The sequence below is a fragment of the Gorilla gorilla genome, chromosome 16 (genome assembly GCF_029281585.2).
Source record: "Gorilla gorilla gorilla isolate KB3781 chromosome 16, NHGRI_mGorGor1-v2.1_pri, whole genome shotgun sequence".
Taxonomy (NCBI): Eukaryota; Metazoa; Chordata; class Mammalia; order Primates; family Hominidae; genus Gorilla; species Gorilla gorilla.
In genome coordinates this window covers 51,282,095-51,306,475 of record NC_073240.2, presented here as the reverse complement: position 1 = coordinate 51,306,475, position 24,381 = coordinate 51,282,095, and the positions used below count along the sequence as shown (strand labels likewise).

The 24,381-nt window shown below is 40.1% G+C and overlaps 2 protein-coding genes across 9 annotated transcripts in view; one reads left to right on the top strand and one right to left on the bottom strand.

The window, feature by feature from the left end:
* USP50 (ubiquitin specific peptidase 50) overlaps positions 1-21,231 on the top strand; it is a 46,792-nt gene extending 25,561 nt beyond the window's left edge. Inside the window, exon 7 of the mRNA XM_019011088.4 lies at positions 20,949-21,231. Coding sequence (XP_018866633.1) covers positions 20,949-21,050 — 102 coding nt within the window. The 3' untranslated portion in view covers positions 21,051-21,231. The remainder of the gene's footprint in view (positions 1-20,948) is intronic.
* Positions 21,232-22,014: 783 nt separating this feature from the next.
* Positions 22,015-24,381, bottom strand: part of USP8 (ubiquitin specific peptidase 8) — a 75,574-nt gene continuing 73,207 nt past the window's right edge. For all 8 annotated transcript variants that reach the window (XM_019011087.4, XM_019011084.4, XM_019011083.4 and 5 more), the window contains 2 exons: positions 23,057-23,189; positions 22,015-22,886 (listed from right to left, as the gene is read on the bottom strand). In XM_019011087.4, coding sequence (XP_018866632.3) covers positions 22,701-22,886; positions 23,057-23,189 — 319 coding nt within the window. In that variant the 3' untranslated portion in view covers positions 22,015-22,700. The remainder of the gene's footprint in view (positions 22,887-23,056; positions 23,190-24,381) is intronic.

The window sequence follows — 24,381 nt, the reverse complement described above, 5'->3', positions numbered from 1 at the left end:
AGAGATGGGGGTCTCACTGTGTTGGCCAGGCTGGTCTTGAACTCCTGACCTCAAGTGATCCACCTGCCTTGGCCTCTGAAAGTGCTGGGATTACAGGCATGAGCCATTGTACTCGGCTTCATTTCTGATTTTGAGTTGTCTTTTTTTCTTAGTCTAGCTAATAGTTTGTCAATTGTGTTTATCTTTTAAAAAAACAACTCTTAGTTTCATTGATTTTGTTGTTGTTTTTCTAGTCCTTGTTTATTTCTGCTTTGATCTTTGTTATTTCCCTCCTTCTGCTAATTTTGGGCTTCATCTGTTGTTCTTTCTCTAGTGCCTTGGGATGTAATGTTAGATTGTTGAGATCTTCTTTTTCTGAAATTGTTTTTAAAATTAATACATAATAATTGTACATACAAGGTACATGTGGTATTTTGATACATGTATACAATATGTACTGATCAAATTGGGATATTTTGGCTGGGCATGGTGGCTCACACCTGTAATCTCAGCACTTTGAGAGGTCAAGGCTAGTGGATCACCTGAGGTCAGGAGTTCAAGACTAGCCTGGCCAATGTAGTGAAACCCCATCTCTACTAAAAATACAAAAATTTGCCAAGCTTGGTGGCAGGCGCCTGTAATCCCAGCTACTCGGGAGGCTGAGGCAGGAGAATCACTTGCACCAGGGAGGTGGAGGTTGCAGTGAGCTGAGATCGCGCCTTTGTACTCCAGCCTGGGCAACAGAGCAAACCTCCATCTCAAAACAAACAAACAAAAGAACCAAACTGGGGTATTTAAGGTTTCCATCACCTCAAACCTTTATCATTTCTTTGAGTTGGAAATATTTCCAATCTTCTAGCTATTTTGAAATATACAAATAATATGCAGTTATTGTCAACTATAGTCACTCTATTATGCTGTCAAACACTAGAACTTATTCCTTCTATCCACGTTTGTATCTATTAACCAGCCTCTCTCTTTATTCTCCCCAAGTTGTTCCCAGCCTCCAGTAACTATCTCTTTACCTCCATGAGATGAACTTTTTTTAGCCCTCACATATGAGTGAGAACATGCAAAATTTGTTTTTCTGTGCCTGGCTTATTTCACTTAACATAACGACCTTCAGTTCCATCCATGTTACTGCAGATGATGAGATTTCATTCTTTTTAGGAATGAAGAATATTCCTTTTTTTGGGGGTGGGGTGGGGAAGAGACAGAGTCGGCCAGGTGCGGTGGCTCACACCTGTAATCCCAGCACTTTGTGAGGCTAAGGCAGGCAGATCACTTGATCCCAGGAGTTTGACACCAGCCTGAGCAACGTAGTGACACCCCGTCTCTACAAAAAATAAACATTAGCTGGGTGTTGTGGCATGTGCCTGTAGTCCCAGCCACTCAGGAGGCTGAGGTGGGAGGATCACTTGAGCCCAGAAAGGTCAAGGCTGCAGTGAGCCGAGATCATGCCACTGCACTCCAGTCTGGGTGACAGAGGGAAACCCTATCTCAAAAAAAAAAAAAAAAAAAAGGGTCTCTCTCTGTTGCCCAAGGCTAGAGTGCAGTGGTGAAATCATGGCTCCATTACAACTGCAAATTTCTGGGCTTAAGAGATCCTCCAACCTCAGCTTCCCGAGGAGCTAGGACTACAGGCATGGGCCACCATGCCCAGCTAAGTTTTTAATTCTTTTTTGTAGAGACAGAATCTCACTATGTTGCCCAAGCTGGTCTCCAATTACTGGCCTCAAGTGATCCTCCTGTCTTGACCTTCCAAAAATGTTGGGATTACAGGCACAAGCAGCGACTATGGCCAACTCGTATCTTGGCTGTCGTGAATAGTGCTGCAATAAACATGGGGGTGCAGGTATCCCTTGGATATGATTTTCTTTCCGTCGGATAAATGCCCAGTAGTGGATTGCTGGATCATATAATAGTTCTATTTTTAGTTCTCTGAGGAATCTCCGTGCTGGTTTTCCATAACGGTTGTACTAATTTACATTCCCACCAACAGCATATAAAAGTTCCCTTTTCTCTGTATCCTTGCCAGTATTTGTTATTTTTTATCTTTTTGCATTCTAACTGAGGTGAGATGATATTTCAGGGTGGCTTTTTTTTTTTTTTTTTTTTTTTTTAGAGACAGAGTCTCGCTCTGTTGCCCAGGCTGGAGTGCAGTGGCGCTATCTCGGCTCACTGCAAGCTCTGCCTCCCGGGTTCATGCCGTTCTCCTGCCTCAGCCTCCTGAGTAGCTGGGATTACAGGTGCCCGCCACCGCACCCAGCTAATTTTTTTGTATTTTTAGTAGAGACGGGGTTTCACCGGGTTAGCCAAGGGGGTCTCTATCTCCTGACCTCGTGATCCGCCCGCCTCGGCCTCCCAAAGTGCTGGGATTACAGGTGTGAGCCACCGCACCCGGCCTCAGGGTGGCTTTGATTTGCATTTGTCAGATGATTAGTGATGTTGAACATTTTTTCATACAGCTGTTGGCTATTTGTCATCTTTTGAGAAATGTGTATTCATGTCCTTTGCACACTTTTTTTTTAATTGTATTGTATTGTGCTGCTTTTTTTGAGACAGAGTCTCGCTCTGTTGCCCAGGGTGGAGTGCAGTCGTGTGATCTCAGCTCACTGCAGCCTCTGCTTCCCAGGTTCAAGCGATTCTCCCACCTCAACCTCCCGAGTAGCTGGGACTACAGGGGTGTGCCACCATGCTTGGCTACTTTTTGCATTTTTAGTAGAGATGAGGTTTCACCATGCTGCTCAGGCTAGTCTCAAACTTCTGACCTCAAGTGATTCTCCCGCCTCTGCCTCCCAAAGTGCTGGGATTACAGGTGTGAGCCATCACGCCTGGCCCTTTGCCCACTTTTTAATGGGATTATTTCTTTTTTGTTGTTGTTGAGTTGTTTGAGTTCCTTGTATATTCTGGATATTAGTACCTTATCAAATGAATAGTTTGCAAGTATTTTTTCCCCATTTTACAGGTTGTCTCTTCATTCTGTTGAATGCTTTCTTTGCTATGCAGAAGCTTTTTAGTTTAACATAGTCCCATCTGTCTATTTTTCAATTTGTTGCCTGTGCTTTTAAGGCCTTAGCCATAAAATCTTTGCTTAGACCAATATCCTGAAGCATTTTCTTTGTGTTATCTTCTAGTAGTTTTATAGTTTCAGGTCTTAGGTTTAAGTCATTAATCCAGTTTGAGTTGATTTTTTTTTTTTAATGTGGTGAGAGATGGGGGTCTGGTTTTATTCATCTGCATATGGATATCCAGTTTTTCCAGTACAATTTATTGAAGCAGGTGTCCTTTCCCCACGGTATGTTCTTGGCACCTTTTGAAAAATCAGTTGGCTGGGCTGGGTGCAGTGGCTCACGCCTGTAATACCAGCACTTTGGGAGGCCGAGGTGGGCGGATCACAAGGTCAGGAGATCGAGACCACGGTGAGACCCCGTCTCTACTAAAAATACAAAAAAAAATTAGCCGGGCGTGGTGGCGGGTGCCTGTAGCCCCAGCTACTCAGGAGGCTGAGGCAGGAGAATGGTGTGAACCCAGGAGGCGGAACTTGCAGTGAGCCAAGATCGCACCACTGCACTACAGCCTGGGTGATGGAGCAAGACTCTGTCTCAAAAAAAAAAAAAAAAAAAAAGAAAAATCAGTTGGCTGTAAATACATGTATTTATTTCTGGGTTCTCTATTCTGTTCCATTGGCCTATGTGTCTGTTTTTATACCAGTACCATACTGTTTTGGTTACTATAGTTTTATAGTATATTTTAAAGTCAGGTAATGTGATGCCTTTCTTCTTTTCTGATATAGGTGTTTATTGCTATAAATTTACCTCTTAGAACTGCTTTTGTTGGCTGGGTGTGATGACTCACGTCAGTAATCCCAGCACTCTGAGGGGCCAAGGCTTGAGCCCAGTAGTTAGAGACCAGCCATAGTGAAACCCTGTCTCTACAAAAATTGAAAAAAGTACCTAGACATAGTGGCACATACCTGTAGTTGCAGCTACTTGGGAGGATGAGATGGGAGGATTACTTGAACCCAGGAGGTTGAGGCTGCAGTGAGCCATGATCATGCCACTGTACTCCAGCCTGGGTGACAGTGAGACCAGGTCTCAAAAGAAAAAACAAACAAAAAAAACTGCTTTTGCTGCATATCATGAGTTTTTGTATGTTATGTCTCCATTTTCATGTGTCTCAAGGTATTTTATGATTTCCTTGTTGATTTATTTTTGGACCCATTGGTGATTCAGGAGCATACTGTTTAATTTCTACATATTTATGAATTTCCCATGATTTCCCCTGTTATTAATTTCTGGTTTAATGCCATTGTGATTGGAAAAGTACCTAATATGATTTCAATCCTCTTATTTATTTATTTTTTTTTGAGATGGAGTTTTGCTCTTGTTGCCTAGGCAGGAGTCCAATGGTGTGATCTCTGCTAACCATAACTTCTGCCTCCCAGGTTCAAGTGATTCTCCTGCCTCAGCCTCCCAAGTTGCTGGGATTACGGGCACCCACCATCACACCTGGCTAATTTTTTGTATTTTTAGTAAAGATGGGGTTTCACCACATTGGCCAGGCTGGTCTCAAACTTCTGACCTCAAGTGATCCACCTGCCTCAGCCTCCCAAAGTGCTGGGATTACAGGCATGAGCCACCACACCTGGCCTCCCCTTACATTTTTAAAGTCTTATTGTATGACCTCTAACATATGATCCTGGAGAATATTCTGCATGTGCTTGAGAATAATGTTTATTCTGTTGCTATTGGATGGAATGTTCTGTATATGCCAGATCTGTTTGGTCTGAAGTATAATTCAAGTCCAGTGTTTCTGTATTTTTTGTCTGGATAATGTGTTCATTGTTGCAAGTGGGGTATTGAAGTCTCCTACTGTTACTGCATTTCAGTCTCTCCCCTCATATTAATTAGTAATTGCTTTATATGTTTAGGTGCTCTAACATTAGGTGCATATATATTTATAATAGCTATATCCCCTTGATGAATTGACCATTTTATCATTATATAATGACCTTCTTTGTCTCAGTTTACAGTTTTTGACTTAGTCTGTTTTGTCTAGTTATAGCTACCACTCTAGCTTTCTTTTAGTGTCCATTTACCTGGAATATCTCTTTCCATTTCTTCACTTTCAGTCTATATGTATCCCTACTGCCTCTCGTAGCTAGTATATAGTTGGGTCTGTTTTTCGTTTGTTTTTGATTTGGAGTCTCACTCTGTCGCCCAGGCTGGAGTGCAATGGCATAATCTTGGCTCACTGCAACCTCCGCCTCCTGGGTTTAAGCAGTTCTCCTTCCTCAGCCTTCTGAGTAGCTGGGATTACAGGCGCCCGCCACCACGCCCAGCTAATTTTTGTATTTTTAGTGGAGATGGGGTTTCACCATGTTGGCCAGGCTGGTCTCTTTGGGCAGTCTGGTCTCGAACTCCTGACCTTGTGATCCGCCTGCCTCAGCCTCCCAAAATGCTGGGATTACAGGCGTGAGCCACCACATCTGGCATGTTTGTTTGTTTGTTTGTTTTATCCATTTACGCTTAAGGTAATAATTGATATTTGCTACTGCCATTTTGTAGTTTTCTGGTTATTTTGTAGAGCCTTTGTTTCTTCCTCTCTTGCTGTCTTCCTTTGTGATTTGATGGTTTTCTGTGGTGGTATGATTTGAATCCTTTCTTTTTAGGTTTTTGCTTTGTGGTTACCATGGGGATAACATAAAACATCTTTTACTTCAGGCTATTTTAAGCTGATAACAACTTAACATTTTAATAGCCATCAAAAACTATACTCTTACTCCCCCTCAACATTTTATGATTTTGATGTCAAAATGTACATCTTTTTGTAATTTGATTGATACGTTAGCTTTAGTACATTCATTTGAACTGCTTTTATTAATCCATTGTGTAAGTATCTATCATTTCTCCTGTTGCTGGGCAGTTAGGTTATATCAAATATTTTGCTTTTAGAAACAGTACTGTAGAATGCATTGATACACACTTAACATGTGAAATTTGTTTTTGTATATGTGTATGCATATGTATGTTTTACCAGACAAGAGAACTACAGTCCTAAATCTCTCCTTTAATCTATTAATGCAGTAAATTACATCAACTGATTTATTCTTTAATTTTGTTTTTGCTAAAAGTGTTTAAAAATATATATATATATACACATATATATTTTACATCTATTATCACAATTGAGAAAGTAACCTATAATTTTCTTTCTTAAACTGTCCTTTTCTGTTTTGGGGGTCAGTCTTATTAGAATAAGCCTCATAGTCTGGGTGCGGTGGCTCACACCTGTAATCCCAGCACTCTGGGAGGCTGAGGCAGGCAGATCATCTGAGATCAGGAGTTCGAGACCAGCCTGGCCAACATAGTGAAACCCCGTCTCTACCAAAAATACAAAAATTAGCCGGGCGTGGTGGCACATGCCCATAATGTCAGCTACTTGGGAGGCTGAGGCAGGAGAATGGCGTGAACCCAGGAGGCAGAGGTTGCAGTGAGCCGAGATCGCGCCACTGCACTCCAGCCTGGGTGACAGAGCAAGACTCCGTCTCAAAAACAACAACAACAAAACACAAGCCTCATAAAGTGAGTTTGTCACTCTTTTCTCTGGCACAGATTGTATAAAATAAAAATCTGTTTCTTGAAAATCTGGTAGAATTGAACAGGAAAACCATCTGGTCTTGGAATTTCGTTTTTCTTGGTGGGTAGATTTTAAAATACTGACTCAGGCTGTTTTAGCTATTATAGGTCTAGTCAAGATTTCCATTTCTTCATGTTTTTTAAAAAATACTTTTTTTTTTTTTTTTTTTTTTTAGACTGTGTCTCTCTCTTTTTCCCAGGCTGAAGTAGTGGTGCACAATCTCGGCTCATTGCAACCTCCACCTCCTGAGCTCAAGTGATTCTCGCATCTCAGCCTCCTGAGTGGTTGGGACGACAGGCAAGTGCCATCATGCCCAGCTAATTTTTTAAAAAAATTTGTAGGCCAGGGGTGGTGGCTCACGCCTGTAATCCCAGCACTTTGGGAGGCTGAAGCAAGAGGATCACGAGGTCAGGAGATGGAGACCATCCTGGCCAACATGGTGAAACCCCATCTCTACTAAAAATAAAAAAAATTAGCTGGGTGTGGTGGCATGCGCCTGTAATCTCAGCTACTTGGGAGGCTGAGGAAGAATCACTTGAACCCAGGAGGCGGAGGTTGCAGTGAGCCGAGATCGCGCCGCTGCACTCCAGCCTGGTGACACAGCGAGACTCCCATCTCAAAAAGAAAAAAAATTGTAGAGACAGGGTTTCTCCATGTTCCTCAGGCTGCTGTGGAACTCCTGGGCTTAAGCAGTCGGCCTGCCTCGGCCTCTCAAAGTGCTGGGAATACTGGTATGAGACACTGCCCTTGACCAAAAATAAACTTTACTGAAGTGAAACATATATACAGAAAAGTACACAAACCATGAGGATAAAACTTGATGGATTTTCAAGTGAACATACCCATGTAACCAGCAGAACAGAGTTTAAACAGAATGTTACCAGCACCCTAACTGTACTTGTACCTGCCTTCGAGTCTGGAAAACCACTGACTTCTGGCAGGACAGATTTATAGATTTTTGCCTGATTTTATGCTTCGTATAAATGGAATTGTATGGTATATCCTTTTTTTGTGTCTGGCTCCTTTCATTCAAAATTATGTAATGTTCATCCATATTGTTGTTTATATTGTAATTTATTCATTCTCATTGCTGTGTAGTATTCCATTGTATGAAAATACTACAATTTACTAATTCATTCTACCATTCAGGAACTTTTGGGTAATTACTAGCTTTTGACTAATGCAAAGAGGGTTGCTATAAACATTCTTGTTTTTTGGTGAACATAGTGTACACAGTTCTTTTGAGTACATACCTAGGAGTGAAACTCCTGGTTCAAAAATATGCATATGTACTTTAGTACATATGGCTTTAGTACATACTGCTCAGTAGCTTTCCAAAGCGACTGTACCAATTCATACCCGCACCAGCAATGACTGGAAGTTTCAGTTGCCTTAAATCCTTGTTAACACTTGGTAGTCTTTTGTTCGTTTTGTTTTGGCCCTTCTGGTTGCCCATATAGTAGAATGGCATTGTGGTTTAAATATCTACTTAAATTTGTATACTTTCTTTTGTGAAATGCCTAAACAAGTCTTTTATTCTTTTTCCTATTCTGTGGCCTGCCTTTTTCTTATGGAATTGTAGTTCTTTTTAAATCTTGAGTGTACATTTTTAAATTACCTTCTGTGGCTTGATTCTTCACTCTTTTTTTTTTTTTTTTTTGAGACAGTTTCGCTCTTGTCTCGAACTCATGACCTCAGGTGATCCACCTCCCTCAGCCTCCCAAAGTGCTGGGATTACAGGTGTGAGCTACCGCGCCAAGCATACTTTTTCATTAAATATTTTAAAGATATATCCATATAGTTGCATGTGGTTATAATTTCACTAGCCTATGATGTATATTGTGTGAATATATCATAAATTATCCATTTTCCTATTGATTGACATTTCATTGTTTCCAGATTTTTGCTGGCATGAACAACATTATGCAGACATTCCTGCATATATATGTGCATAAGAGTTTCTCTCATGTATATACTTAGGAGTGAGATCACTTAGATCATAAAGTATGTGCATGTTTAACTTTCTACAAGTGATTATACCAATACATACCCCTACCAGGATCATCAGACTTCTTAATTTTTGCCATCTAATGGATACAAAATTATCTCATTTTAGTCTTTCCTATTCTATGAAATATTTGTCTTTTGAACATTTTTTACAAACTGGGTTATTTTTCTTCTTATCGATTGGAAAGAGTCATTTACATGTTCTAGATCCTTGTTATATGTTACATGGGTTAGAAATAACTTTTCTGTTTTTGGTTTGTTGTACGTGATCTTTTTGTTTCCCATCTTAAATAAAAAGAAGTTCTTAGAGATAGTTCACATACCACAAAATTCACCTTAAATGTGTTCAGTTGTGTTTTTTGTTGTTTTTGTTTTGTTTGTTTTTGAGACAGAGTCTGGCTCTGTCGCCCAGGCTGGAGTGCGGTGGTGTGATCTCGGCTCACTGCAACCTCCACCTCCTGGTTTCAAATGATTCTCATGCCCCAGCCTCCCAGGTAGCTGGGATTACCGGTGCACCACCATGCCTGGCTAATTTTTAAAAATATTTTTGGTAGAGATGTGGTTTCACCATGTTGGCCAGACTGGTCTGGAACTCCTGACCTCAAGTGATCTGCCCATTTCAGGGCCTCCTAAAGTGCTGGGATTACAGGTGTGAGCCACCGTGCCTGGCCAGTTCAGTGGTTTTTGGTACATTCACAGAGTTGTGCAGTTATCACCACAGTCCAGTTTTAGAACATTTTCGTTATCCCCAAAAGAAACCCTGTAACCCGTTCCTTCTCCCCCAGTCCATAGCAACTACTAATCTTCTCACGGGCACTCTCTCTCGATCTCTCGCTCTCTCTTTTTTTTTTTTTTTTTTTTTAACAGAGTCTTGCTCTGTTGCCCAGGCTGGAGTGCAGTGGCATGATTTCAGCTCACTGCAACTTCCGCCTCCCAGGTTCAAGGGATTCTCGTACCTCAGCCTCCCGAGTAGCTGGGACTACAGGTGTATTTTTGTATTTTTAGTAGAGGTGGGGTTTCACCATGTTGACCAGGCTGGTCTTGAACTCCTGACCTCAAGTGGCGCACCCACCTCGGCCTCCCAAAGTGCTGGGATTACAGGCATGAACCACTTCTCCTGGCCTCTACTTTATATTTCTATAGATGTGCCTATTCTGCATATTTTTAAAATTTTATTTATTTTATTTTTTGAGACAATATCTCACTCTTGCTCAGGCTGGAGTGCAATGGTGCAATCTCAGCTCACTGCAGCCTCAACCTCCCTGGCTCAAGTGATCTTCCCTCCTCCCTCCCTCGAGTAGCTGGGACCACAGGTGCGCACCACCATGCCCCAATAATTTTTGTGTATTTTGGTTGAGATGGGGTTTTGCTATATTGCCCAGGCTGGTCTCAAACTCCAGACGTCAAGTGATCCACCTGCCTCGGCTCCCCCAGGTGCTGGGATGACAGGCGTGAGCCACAGTGCCTGGCCTATTCTGGGTATTTTAATAAACAGAATCATAGAATATATGACCTTATGTTTTTATTTTCTTTTATTCAGCATAATGTTTTCAAGTTTCATTCATGTCATAGCATGTATGTACTTCATTCCTTTTTATTGCCAAATAATATTCCATTGTATAGGATATACCACATTTCCTTAATCCATCCAGTGATGGACATTTGGCTTGTTTCCACTTTTGGCTGTCATCAGTAATGCTGCTATGAACATTTATGTACAGCATTTTCTGTAAACATGTTTTCATTTCTCTTGGGTATATACCTAAGCATGAAATTTCTGGGTCATATGGTAACTCTGGTTAATTTTTTGAGGAACTGCCAAATTGTTTTCCAAAGTGGCAGCAGCATTTTACGTTCCCACCAGCAATGTATGAGGTTCCAATTTCCCCACATCCTCAACCGAACTTGTCACTGCCTCTCATTTTTTATTCTATCCCATACAAAGTAGGTATGAACTGGTATGTCATGGTTTTGAGTTGCATTTTCCTAATGACTAATGATGTTGAGCATCTTTTCAAGTGCTCTTTCTCAAGTTTTTAAAATAAAACTTTGCAAACATTCAGAAAATCTGAAAGAATTGTACAGAGAACATTGGTGTACATCAGCCGGGCACGGTGGCTCACGCCTGTAATCCCAGCACTTTGGGAGGCCAAGGCAGGCGGATCACGAGGTCAGGAGATCGAGACCATCCTGGCTAACACGGTGAAACCCCGTCTCTACTAAAAATACAAAAAAAATTAGCGGGGCATGGTGGCGGGCGCCTGTAGTCCCAGTTACTCAGGAGGCTGAGGCAGGAGAATGGCGTGAACCCAGGAGGCGGAGCTTGCAGTGAGCCGAGATCGCGCCACTGCACTCCAGCCTGGGAGACAGAGCGAGACTCCATTTCTAAAAAAAAAAACAAAAAACATTGGTGTACATTGGTGTACATTTCAGCTAGATTCAGTTATTAACATTTAGCAGTGTATACACTTTTATTACTTTCACTCTCTATACGTATATATGTGCACATCTATACACACGTATATCTAACTTTTTGCTGATTTAAATCTTGTATCATGACACTTCATAGATCAAAATACATCCCTTAACCACATTCTTCTACATACCCACAATAGCAGAATTATATGTAAGAAAATTTAAAATTCCATCACTCATATATTCATAGATTCATATTCAAATATCAATTGTCACAAGGTTTTTTTTTAGTAGCATTTTTTTTCAAAGACCAGAATCCATCCAAAATTCACAAACTGCATTTGGTTGTTGTATCTTATTGTAATTGCTGACAATCAAGTTTTAATTTGGTTGGAACATCAATCTTTTCTAGTTAGTCCTTTTCTGTGTCTCATTTAAGAAATCCTTTCCAACCCTGGAATTACAAAGATATTTACCTACATGTCTTCCAAATATTTAAATTGTTTTGCACTTCTGACAAAAATGTAGTATAAATTAGGGATTCAATTTCATTTTTCTGCATATGAATAACCAAATGTCTCAGCCTCCTCTTTTCCTCAGTAACGTATAATGCTGGTTTTCCTATGCTGTGTGTGTCTGTTGGTCAATTTGTTCACATTTGGGCTAATTCTATACTGTATTAATTATAGCTATAAAATATTAAATTTATTAAATTAATATTAATTGAATTAATTCTTAATTTAGTTTATGAATATTAATTATAGCTATAGCTTTGAAATAAATATTGATATCTGGCAGAGCAAGAACCATCATTATTCCCTAAGTCATTACCATCACAACTTTATTCTTATTCTTCAGTAGTATTTCGATTATTCCTGGCCCTTGTCAATTTCTGTAAAAAATATAGGTGTGAGCCATGTATTTCTCTTCAGTCATTTTGGTAACTTATTCTCCAGATATTTGTCTATTTCATCTAAGGTCTCAGTTGGCTGGCATAAAGTTTTTAGGGTATTAACAATAAATTTATTCTGGATCTGTAGCTATTACATGTTTTTTCATTTTTAATTTTATCATTGCCTTGTCTCTTTTTTTTTTTTTTTTTTTTTTTTTTTTTTTTTTTGAGACGCAGTCTCGCTCTGTCGCCCAGGCTGGAGTGCAATGGCACGATCTCAGCTCACGGCAAGCTCCGCCTCCCGGGTTCAAGTCATTCTCCTGTCTCAGCCTCCTGAGTAGCTGGGACTACAGGCGCCCGCCACCACGCCCGGCTAATTTTTTGTATTTTTAGTAGAGAAGGGATTTCACCGTGTTAGCCAGGATAGTCTCAATTTCCTGACCTGGTGATCCGCCCGCCTCAGCCTTCTGAAGTGCTGGGATTACATGAGCCACCGCGCCCGGCCGCCTTGTCTCTTATTCTCTAAATCTTACTATTGACGTCCAAGTTACTATTTTTGAGAGAGGGTCTCACTCTGTCTCCCAGGCTGGAGTGCAGTGGTGTGATCTTGGCTCACTGCAACCTCTGCCTCCCAGGCTCGAGCCATCCTCCCGCCTCAGCCTCCCAAGTAGATGGAACTACAGGCACAACACAATGTCCAGCTAATTTTGTAATTTTTTTTTTTTTTTTTTTTTTTTTGAGACGGAGTCTCGCTCTGTCGCCCAGGCTGGAGCACAGTGGCGCGATCTTGGCTCACTGCAAGCTCCGCCCCCTGGGTTCACACCATTCTCCTGCCTCAGCCTCCCAAGTAGCTGGGACTGACTACAGGCGCCCGCCACCGTGCCCAGGTAATTTTTTGTATTTTTAATAGAGATGGGGTTTCACCGTGTTAGCCAGGATGGTCTCAATCTCCTGACCTCGTGATCCGCCTGCCTCGGCCTCTCAAAGTGCTGGGATTACAGGCGTGAGCCACCGCGCCTGGCCTGTACTCTTTTTTTTATAGAGACGGGGCTTTGCCATGTTGCCCAAGCTGGTTTCAAACTCCTGGACTCAGGCGATCCATCTGCCTTGGCTTCCCAAAGTGCAGGGATTATAGGCATGAACCACTGTGGCAGGCTAACATCCAAATTATTTTGTCTTAAAACACCAACTTTTACCTTTTTTTAAATCTTCTGTATTACATCTTTGTTTTCTGCTTTATGGGTTATTCCTCTTACAGTGTTATCTCTTCCCTCTACTCTTTAAGGGTTTATTCTGTTATGTTTTAATGTTTTAAACTGAGTGTCCAGTGTATTAACACTCAGTCTATCCTTTAAGATATAAGCATTTAAAACTACAAATGTCTATCTGCCACTTTCTCTGCCTTTTCTTATTATAGAATATTTCAAACATATACAAAATTGGACAGCATAACAAACCTCCATGCATCCATCAACTAGCTTGCTGAAGCAAGATATTTGAATATAAAATAAATGATCAATTCATCTTAATACTGACCCACTCTCTTCTTGGCATCGTATTATTTTTAAGACATTCTCAGACATCAGTGCATCCCATGTTTTGATATAGTATTTTCGTTACTATTTACTTCTAAGTGTTTTACTTTTATAATTTATTTATAAAGTTACTTAGAAGTGTTTTTTTAATTTCCAGAAGTATTGATTTTTTGTGGGGGTATCATTTTGTATTGACTGCTAATTGTATTGTGTTCAAAGACTAGGGTCTAAATTAAACTAATTTTTTTTTTTTTTTTTTTTTTTTTTTTGAGACAGAGTCTTGCACTGTCGCCCGGGCTAGAGTGCAGTGGCGCCATCTCGGCTCACTGCAACCTCCACCGCCCAGGTTCAAGCGATTTTCCTGCTTCAGCCTCCTCAGTAGCTGGGATTACAGGCACCCGACACCATGCTCAGCTAATTTTTTGTATTTTTAGTAGAGACGGGGTTTCTCCATGTTGGCCAGGCTGGTCTCGAACTCCTGACCTCGTGATTTGCCTGCCTTGGCCTCCCAAAGTGCTGGGATTACAGGCATGAGCCACCGTGCCCGGCCTAAACTAACTCTTTTACATTTGTTGAGACAGTGCACTTCTATTTCAGGAGTCAGATACTCATCTAAGTATATATTGTAAAAGCTGTATCTATACTGATATTTTTGTCCGCTTGATCAGTAGTTGAAATCTTCCATTATGATGGTAGACTAGTCAAAACTTCCCTATAGTTCTGTCATTTGTTTTTAACAAGTCTGTTTTGTTAGGTAGGTAGCAGTTTCAAATTATACAATTTGGGTGATTTAAACCTTTTTTCATTATAAAGTGACTCATTTACAATGCATTCTATCTTAGGGACCATTTTAGCTGATGTATAGCTACTTCAGCTTTCTCTTGGTCATATCTACCTACGACAAGTTGAGCATCCCTAATCTGAAAATCCAAAATGCTCCAAAATCTGAAACATGTTAAGCACCAACATGATGCTCAAAGTAAATACACCTTTTCTGAGTTCTAAATGGTATATAGTGCATAGAACTGGATTTTTTGTTGTTGTTGTTTTGTTTTTGAGACAGAGTCTCACTCTGTCCCCCAGGCTGGAGTGCAGTGGCATGATCTTGGCTCACTGCAACCTCCACCTCCCAGGTTCAAGCAACTCTCCTGCCTCAGCTTCCCAAGTAGTTGGGATTACAGGTGCATGCCACCAGACTCAGCTAATTTTTGTATTTTTAGTAGAGACGGGGTTTTGCCATGTTGGCCAGGGTGGTCTCGAACTCCTGATCTTAGGTGATCTGCCTGCCTTGGCCTCCCAAAGTGTTGCGATTACAGGCATGAGCCACACACTTGGCCTAAAACTGGATTTTTTTTTTTTTTTTTTTTGAGATGAAGTCTTGTTCTGTCGCCCAGGCTGGAATGCAGTGGCACGATCTCGGCTCACTGCAAGCTCCACCTCCTGGGTTCATGCCATTCTCCTGCCTCAGCCTCCGGAGTAGCTGGGACTATAGGCGCCTGCCACCATGCCCAGCTAATTTTTTGTATTTTTGTAGAGATGAGGTTTCACCGTGTTGGCCAGGATAGTCTTGATCTCCTGACCTCGTGATCCGCCCCGCTCGGCCTCCCCAAGTGCTGAGATTATAGACGTGAGCCACCGCGCCTGGCTAGAACTGGATTTTTAAAATCCAGTAAACATTTGGTAAATTTACTACATCCCATATATTTCAACTAGTAATAAATTCGGATTTACTCGTCGTCATCTTCTTTTGTGTTTATGTTAGCCTTATTTTTCTAATTCGGCAGTCCCCAACCTTGTTGGCACCAGGGACTGATTTTTGTGGAAGACAATTTTTCCACTGATGCGGTTTTTTTTCCATGGATGGGGGCCGGGGCGGGCATGGTTTTGGGATTAAACTGTTCCACCTCAGAAAATCAGGCAGTAGATTCTCATAAGGAGCACACAACCTAGATCCCTCACATGCGCAGTTCACAATAGAGTTTGTGCTGCTGTGAGAATCTAATGCAGCAGCTGATCTGACAGGAGGCGGTGCTCAGGGTAGGTTTGCTGCTCCCTTCCTGCTGTGCAGCCAGGTCCTGAACAGGTCAGGGACAGGCAGCCTGGGGGGTTGGGGACCTCTGCTGTGTTGTTTTCCCCTGTTGTTCTTGCTGCTACTAAATTGATAAAGCTTTATTTTCCCTCTACAACTTTGGAAGTTACACATTTTGATTCTTTAGTAATTATGCTAAAAAACTACAGCTTTCATACTTATAGCCTAAAGTTAATCAAGATCTTTATACTCTGCTCCCAAAGAAAGGGAAAGCTCTTAGAACAGTGTAATTCTGATCACTGAACTACTGTTTTCAGCATTTTTTGTTTTTGAGACAGGGTCTCGCTCTGTTGCCCAGACTGGAGTGCACTAGTGCAATGAATCATAGCTCACTACAGTTTTGAACTCTGGGCTTAAGGGATCCTCCTGCCTCTGCCTGCCAAGTAGCTGGGACTACAGGCATGTTACTGTGCATGGCTAACTTTTTTACTTTTTTTTAGAGACCAGGTCTCACTATGTTGCCCAGGCTGGTCTCAAACTCCTGGGCTCAAACGATCCTCCTGCCTTGGCCTTCCAAAGTGCTGGGATTACAGGTGTGAGCCACCATGCCCAGCCGGTTTTTATTCATTTTTTAATATGCCTCCAAAGGAGACATTATTTATCATGGTTTTCTACTGTTCATATTGGGTTATATTTGCCCGGATCTTCATCAGTCTTTTTTGTTAATCACTGTCTATTATGTATCACTTCTTCCTTCACTGAGTTTTTAAAATTCATGTGGCATATATTTCAGTAGGCTTTTCAGTGAGGTTCTGTTATCCTAAAGTCTCTCAGTCTTTGAGAAGTCTTTAATTCACTTTCATTCTTGGATGATAACTAGAAATCAAATTCTAGATTGACAGTTATTTTTCTCTATTATTTTGAAGCTACTGTATTGTCTCTGGTTTCTATGGCTGCTATGGAGAACTTCTACCAGCAGGTTAGATTCTTGTGGGTAAACTCTCTTTTTCTTTCTGGTTGCTTTTAAGCTTTTTCTCTTTGTCTCTGTTGTTCTGCAGTATTATTTTTATTTATCCCTGGCTCGCTGCATTTCCTAAATGTGAAGATTCATGTCTCATTAATCATTTTCAGCCATTATCACTTTTAATATTGCCTTGCTCCCCTACTCTTGATTCTCTCCTCCTAGAACTTCTACAGGACATATGCTGAATATTCTCATTCAATTTTTCATGCCTCTTAACCTGTATTTTCCATCACTACTCCATTCTTGCTAATTTCCCCAACTTCATTTTATAGTTTATTCATTTTTTTTTTTTTTGAGACGGAGTCTCACTCTGTCACCCACGCTGGAGTGCAATGGCATGATCTTGGCTCACTGCAACCTCCACCTCCCGGGTTCAAGCAATTCTCCTGCTTCAGCCTCTCAAGTAGCTGGGATTACAGGTGCACACCACCAGGCCCAGCTAATTTTTTTGTATTTTTTAGTAGAGACAGGGTTTCACCATGTGTGCCAGGTTGGTCTTGAACTCCTGACTTCATGGTCCACCCGCCTCAGCCTCCCAAAGTGCTAGGATTACAGGCATGAGCCACCGCGCCCAGTCCAGTTTATTCATTTTCTGTGTCCTAATATCTTCATTAATTTCCAGTACAGTTGTACCTCATTATCTGCAGGGAGTTGGTTCCAGGATCCCTTTGACTACCAAAATCCACAGATGCTCAAGGGCCCTATATAAAATGGTGTCTTTTCTGGTGTTTTTTGTTTTTGTTTTTTGAGACAAGGTCTCATTCTGTTGCCAGGCTGGAGAGCAGTGGCCCAGTCACAGCTCACTGTAGCCACGACCACCTGGGCTCAGGTGATTCTCCCACCTCAACCTACCAAGTAGCTGGGACTATAGGCACGTGCCACTATGCCTGGTCAATTTTTGTATTTTGTGTAGACAGGGTTTTGCCATGTTGCCCAGGCTGGTCTACAACTCCTGGGCTCAAGCAGTCTGCCCACCTCCATCCCCCAAAAACGTTGGGATTACACGTGTGAGCCACCATGCCAGGCCTGGAGTAGTATTTGCATGTAAACTATGCACATCCTCCCATATACTTTAAGTCATCTCTGGATTACTTATAATATCTAATACAATATAAATACTATGTAAATAGTTGGTTACACTGTATTTTAAAATATGTATATTTTTATTGTTGTATTATTTTTTCAAATCTTTCCCATCACATTAGTTGATTCTGAAGATGCAGAGCCCGTAAATATGGACGGCCAACTATGTTGTATTTCTCATTTCTGAAAATTCTATTTAGTTTCTAAAGTTTGTTTCCTTCTTCTAAATATATTTAAATATACTTTATTTGTAGCCTCTGCTTAATAATCCTATTATCTAAAGTCCTTGGGGGTTTAAATCTTATTGCCTTCTGACTCTTATGATAAATTGTCTCCTTGCATGTTCTATTATTTTGAATTGTGATCTCAACTTCATTGGGGTTTCATATGTGGATATCCTGTTAGGTCTGAGTTAACATGCAACAATCTAGAAATTCTGTTTCCTTCTGGCAACTGCCCTAGAAATACTTTTCATATTAAGTTCACAGGATTCTCAGACCACACAAGTAGTATAAATTTGAATCCCAAACTGGTGAAAAGGTAGGTCTATGGTGACAAATTCCCAGGAATGACTTTTATTCTCTGTACCATGAGTCCAAGCTAACACAAGCACTAGAGGGTGGATTTTTTTTTTTAATCCTTCCATTGAGGGTGAATGTCTTTAAAGGTCCTGGCTTTGTATGTGGATCTCAATCCAACTTCTCACCTTGTAGGGCGGCCTAAGACGTTACCTCAAGTGTCCTTGCGTGACCTTTAAAACCCGAGCATACTGGTTACAGAGACTAGGGACTGTCTTTACGCCCAGGCAGTCACAAAGCATAAACCACACACCATACTGTTGCTAAATTTCCCGTTTAGGGCTCCGCCCAGGCTGGAATGCAATGGCACGATCTCAGCTCACTGCAACCTCCATCTCCCAGGTTCAAGCGATTCTCCTGCCTCAGCCTCCCAAGTAGCTGGGATTACCAACATGCGCCACCATGCCCAGCTAATTTTTATATTTTTAGAAGAGATAGATTTTCACCATGTTGGCCAGGCTAGTCTCAAACTCCTGACCTCAAGTGATCCGCCTGCCTCAGCCTCCCAAAGTGCTGGGATTACAGGCGTGAGCCACCATGCCCGGCGGAACCTTGATCTTTTAAATGTGAATTTCAGATATTTCTATTACCTGTAAGGAGAGAGGTGGGGAAGATGAAGGTTGAAGGGAATATTGAATAAGTAACTCCTGTGTACTAGCCCTCAATACATGAGATATTTGATAACAGCTATACAAAACAAGCCATGTTAATAGATGAGAAATTAAAGCTCAGAAAGGTCAAATAATTTCGCTAAGGTCACAATGTACTATTACACCCGAATTCACGTTGAAATTAACCAGACAAATCCATTTTCATTCTGGACATGGTGGTATATGCCTGTAGTCCCAGCTATTTGGGGGCCTGAAGTGAGAGGACTGCTTGTGCCTAGGAATTCATGTACAGCCTGGGCAACATAGCAAGAAACTGTTTCTAAAAATAAATAGGCTGGGTGCAGTGGCTCACGCCTGTAATCCCAGCACTTTGGGAGGTGGAGGCAGGTGGATCACTTGAGGTCAGGAGTTCAAGACCAGCCTGGCCAACATGGCGAAACCCCGTCTCTACTAAAAATACAAAAAATTAGCTGGGCGTGGTGGTGCGTGCCTGTAATCCCAGTTACTTGGGAGGCTGAGGCAGGAGAAGAGCTTTAACCCAGGAAGCAGAGGTTGTGGTGAGCTGAGATCACGTCACTGCACTCCAGCCTGGGCAACAGAGCAAGACTCTGTCTCAAATAAAAATAAATAACTTTGGGAGGCCGAAGTGGGAGGATCCCGAGGTCAGGAGATCAAGACCATCCTGGCTAACACGGTGAAATCCCATCTCTACTAAAAATACAAAAAATTAGCTGGGCATGGTGGCAGGCACCTGTAGTCCCAGCTATTTGGAAGGCTGAGGCAGAAGAATCGCTTGAACCTGGGAGGCAGAGGTTGCAGTGAGCCGAGATCGTGCCACTGCATTCCAGCCTGGGCAACAGAGAGAGACTCCATCTCAAAAAATAAAAAATAAGTTAACAAATAATCAATTTTCTTCCTCTACAGCAGAGGTCAGCAAACTTATTCTGTTAAAGGCCAAATAGTTAATATTTTAGGCCTCATAAGCCATACGGTATTGGCTGCAACTATTCAGTTTTACTGTTGTATCATTAAAGCAGCCACTGAAAAGTGTAAACAAATGAGCATGACTGTGTTCCCATAAAACTTTAAGGACATTGACATTTGAATTTCATATAATTTTCACATATAACAATACTATTATTACTTGGATCTTTTCCCCAACCATATAAAAATTTAAAACCCGTTGCTAATGCATGGGTCTTACAAAAACAGCCTGGAGTTGACCCACGGGCCGTGGTTTGCTGACCCTTATCATACACCATAACACCTCCTTGGAAGTACACCTCTCTAATGCCTTTGTTCCAAACAATACTGGGTTAGGAAAGACATGGAAAAAGGAAAATGAGACACATTATTTTTTGTACCCTATGGGTGATTGAGGGGTTGTTGCTACATAGCCCCCTCAATTTGTGCTGTAGCAATATGCAGTTAAGATCCTTATTCTAATGTTAAATGTCTCTTCTGTGGCTTATCCTAACTTAAAAAAAAAAAAAGAAGCCATCTTACGTAAATGAACTTACAATTTTAAGACAGGGTCTCACTCTGTCACCCAGGCTGGAGTGCAGTGGTACAATCATGGCTCATTGCAGCCTCAACCTCCTGGGCTCAAGAGATCCTCCCACCCCAACCTCCCAAGTAGCTGGGACTACAGGTGTGCACCACTATGCCTAGCTCATCTTTTTTTTTTTTTTTTTAAAGATATGGAGTCTCGCTATTTTGCCCAGGCTGGTCTTGAACTCCTGGACTCAAGCAATCCACCTGCCTCAGCCTCCCAGAGTGTTGGGATTACAGGTGTGAGCCACTGTGCCTGGCCTGAATTATCTTCTTATTGTAAAATTTCCTTTAATGCTTAATAGTTGATGTATATTAAGTGCTAACTAAATATTCACTGATAAACATTAATCAGATGCTGCTAAATATTGTCTTTCTTTATTCACAGATGATAGTCAATGGGCACAACATATAAGTAGTTACAATGAAATGAGAAGCAATATAGCAGTCAGGCTATATGCATGATTTAACAACAAAATTATCACTTCCTTTTAATTTAGTATAAGGGACAATTTAAAAAGCATTTCTTGGTCCTATCATTTCTGTTCCAGTAGTTAGTGTTCATATGTGAATACTAAGTTTGACATTCCTTTCTCCCATAGAACCATTTTGGTGATTTGGATGGTGGCCACTACACTGCTTTCTGCAAGAATTCAGTCACCCAGGCCTGGTATAGCTTTGATAACATACGAGCGAGTCAGTGAGATTCCAGATACTTCCGTTCAAAATGCTATGGCGTATCTCCTGTTCTATAGCTGCCAGCCCCTTTCCATACCAATACAAAAGCATTAAGAGCCAGGAAAATGGTGTTTCCTGAACACTGCAGAACAAGCAATCAGCATCTGGTGGTAGAGTTTTGCTTGGTCATTAAACTCTTAGAACTTACTTGCATCATTAACATTTTTATGCCTTGTGGGCATGTTATACAACCTTTCATCTTAAGATAAATCTGTCATCCAGAAGATGGGTCTTGGTTCACTGAAAAAGGCAGTGTGAATATAATGCAATGCTAATGGATGCAGGCCTTCAAAACACTGCAATTATATAGTGAGTTCAGGTTTCAAAATTCAGTGTTTATCAGAAAATATCTCAATCATATATATTCAACAAATTATTTTCCAAAGATACTCATGAAGCTAAACAAAAATAATTTTTGTTCAAATGGCTCTATGAGTTTAAGAATATGATTTGAATATATTTGATATAATAATTTAGCCAAGAAGTGGTCTCTTAGACTAATTGTAAAACATGAAAAGTTGTCAGCTTCACAGTTTGAACCCCATCCTTTCATTTTCTCCCTGAGAGCCTGCTAATGGTGGTCTCTTTCTGAAGCACTTTTAGAATCTTATTTTTATATGGAGTGTTTTACTGACTATATATATAGCAACTGAGTCCCTCGGTTAAATAAATTATAAGCTCCTTTAACCCTCTTAATATATCACTCTGTAAAGATGTAGTTTATAATGCAGTTCACTTTGCAATCATGCCTGACTCCCAGCATTTTTACTTTAATATTTAGAATGAATATTCTCAATATGTGAGAATACTAGTCTTGAAAGAATGACTCTGGGTGTTATTATATAGCACGTGTGTATATAAAATCTATGGTTTTACTGTCCTATATTTGATAATACAATATTAAAGACAGAACACCCACAGGGTTATAAATTATTTTTCTCATTAAGATTTTAATGTAGCTGTAAATGAAATTCTCGTTTTAAAAAAATTAAAGTTTCCATTTTTTTTTTTAGAATAAAGATTTAGTGCACAAATACAGCCCAAAGCCAACAGAAAAATCGCTTTGCCCTGTCATTTCCCTAAGAAAGCACTGAAGTTACTCAAAATAGGCTGAAAGAAAAAAAGCAATCCTCTGAGTTCTAGGTTTCACAAAAGGACCACGTGTTAAACTATGTACATCGATTTGATGTGCAAGTATGCAATAAATATGTACACATACATTCCTATCTGCTTTACATCATTCTAGAGTATTCATAGTATATCAAGATGGGATTTAGAAATGTGAAAAGGCCATAACAGTGAAAAGGAAAAAAAAAGATAACAATGGTTTTTAGACCAGTCGAATAATAATGCTTAGCTAGTTAATTATTTTAACTTTGGAGCAGACTAAAAAAGTTGTTTTGAAATAAATGGTACCTGTAAGTGATGCTTACTGCAATACTTGTTAAATGTTATTTGTCAGCACTGACCGGAATTATATAGTGCTAGTAACACAGCTCCCACTGTCCTAGAATTCCTCTAAATGGCCAGCTATAGCTACCATTATCTTGATAAGCATTTCAAGAGTTGTGTTGCTGAGCCTTTTAAAAGATAACTAGTTTATAACCTATGTCTCCTTATGTGGCTACATCAGTTACTCGTGGTCCCAATGAAGTATAAAAGAGGATATAAGCTGCTGAAGATTTCACAGAAGAAACGGAGATATCAGAAACTTCATGATCATCAAACTTAAACCACCGTTGTCTTGCTGCATTTTTACAATAGGCTGTGTAGTGGCCTCCATCCAGCCCGCCGTAGTGATTCTGTGCCAAACAAGATAGAAAAATCAATTCAGTTAAAATTGTTATTTAAAATACGCCAATAGTTTCAAAGCTTTATGTTGTTCTTACTCTTCCATGAGGTAGGAAACCACTTAAAACTTTTTTTAAACTTGCTTTGAAACAAAAAGTCTTCAGTTCAAAGAGATACTTACTGAAACAGAAAACAAATTATATTTCTTCAAATTGTTCTTTGGACCAATAACATACTGTGACAAGTCAAGATTTTCTAACGGGAAGTCCACAGATGTCTGTAATTTTTGTTTCCACCTGCCATCGTAGGAAAAACTGCAGAACAAAACATTACAATTACACTGACAGAGGAAGATACCAGGATGAATCCTCATTCATTAACATCTAGATTTTTAGCCAGGACTGTAAAATCCATTTCAAATACAAAGACTTGGAATTTTAGTAGAGTAGTAGAGGAACCTGTTAAAGACATCTGGCTTCATTTCCATTTTACAAACAAGAAAACTGAGGCACACGGATATTTAATGATGTGCCTAAGGTCAAACAGCCAGAATGGTAAAGGTAGGACTATACCCTGGTCCAGCTACAACTGCTACATGAGTCTTCTAGGAAGGTAAGACCCACATGTTTATAATGCTGACCACCACAAAAGAAAGAATGACAGCTGCTCTCGAGTCAAGCTTGTACTTCAGAGGAAACTAGAGCCAGAAATTGAGAGTAGGAGACTACTGACTAAAATAATGTCATTCATTCCATTATTCTGCCATATTCTGCTCCTTTAAACATCAAAACAATGATATCTTGGTTGGTGTAATATGGTTATTTCATAATTTTGAAAATATTCAGCATTAAAAATTTTAACAAATGTGTAATCACTTATAGAATGTTTATACTTCCAGAATCCTCAACTAGGACAATGGAAAAAACTAGCTTTTGTTAGAAAAATTTACACAAGAGAAATCTGAACATGTAAATTTGGAAATTAATATAAGGAACTAAGAATCTCAATACAAGATAAAACATTTTTAACAGAAATGCTTTTTTGACAAAAATTACAGCTCTCAATAAAAAAGTGCAACTTCCTTTAAAAAGTTTTTCAAATAATCAACTCAAAGTTCTTGAGTTACATGGATTATGTGATTATGTGAAGACCAAAGAATCAGCAAAAGATCTGGTTCATGTTTTATAACTCTTGTCATTATTCCTTCTCTTTTAGGACTAGATCTTTTCCATCAATTGGAAAAATCTGATGAAATTATTTCTGCACTTAATGGTATCATTAACATATTTTATCATTAAAATACTTTAAAAATTATAAATTTTATTTAACACATAACTAAGTGTTATGCTTTAGTCTGCTGTTTGAATGTTACATTTCTTGTGCTAATTTGTTTGAATTATACTGTAACATTTTTATACATTTTCACTTGATGCTTTGTAATTATTTAAAATTATAAGGAATTACATGAAATAGTGGTGTTGTCATTTTGCTGTGGTATTGAAAACA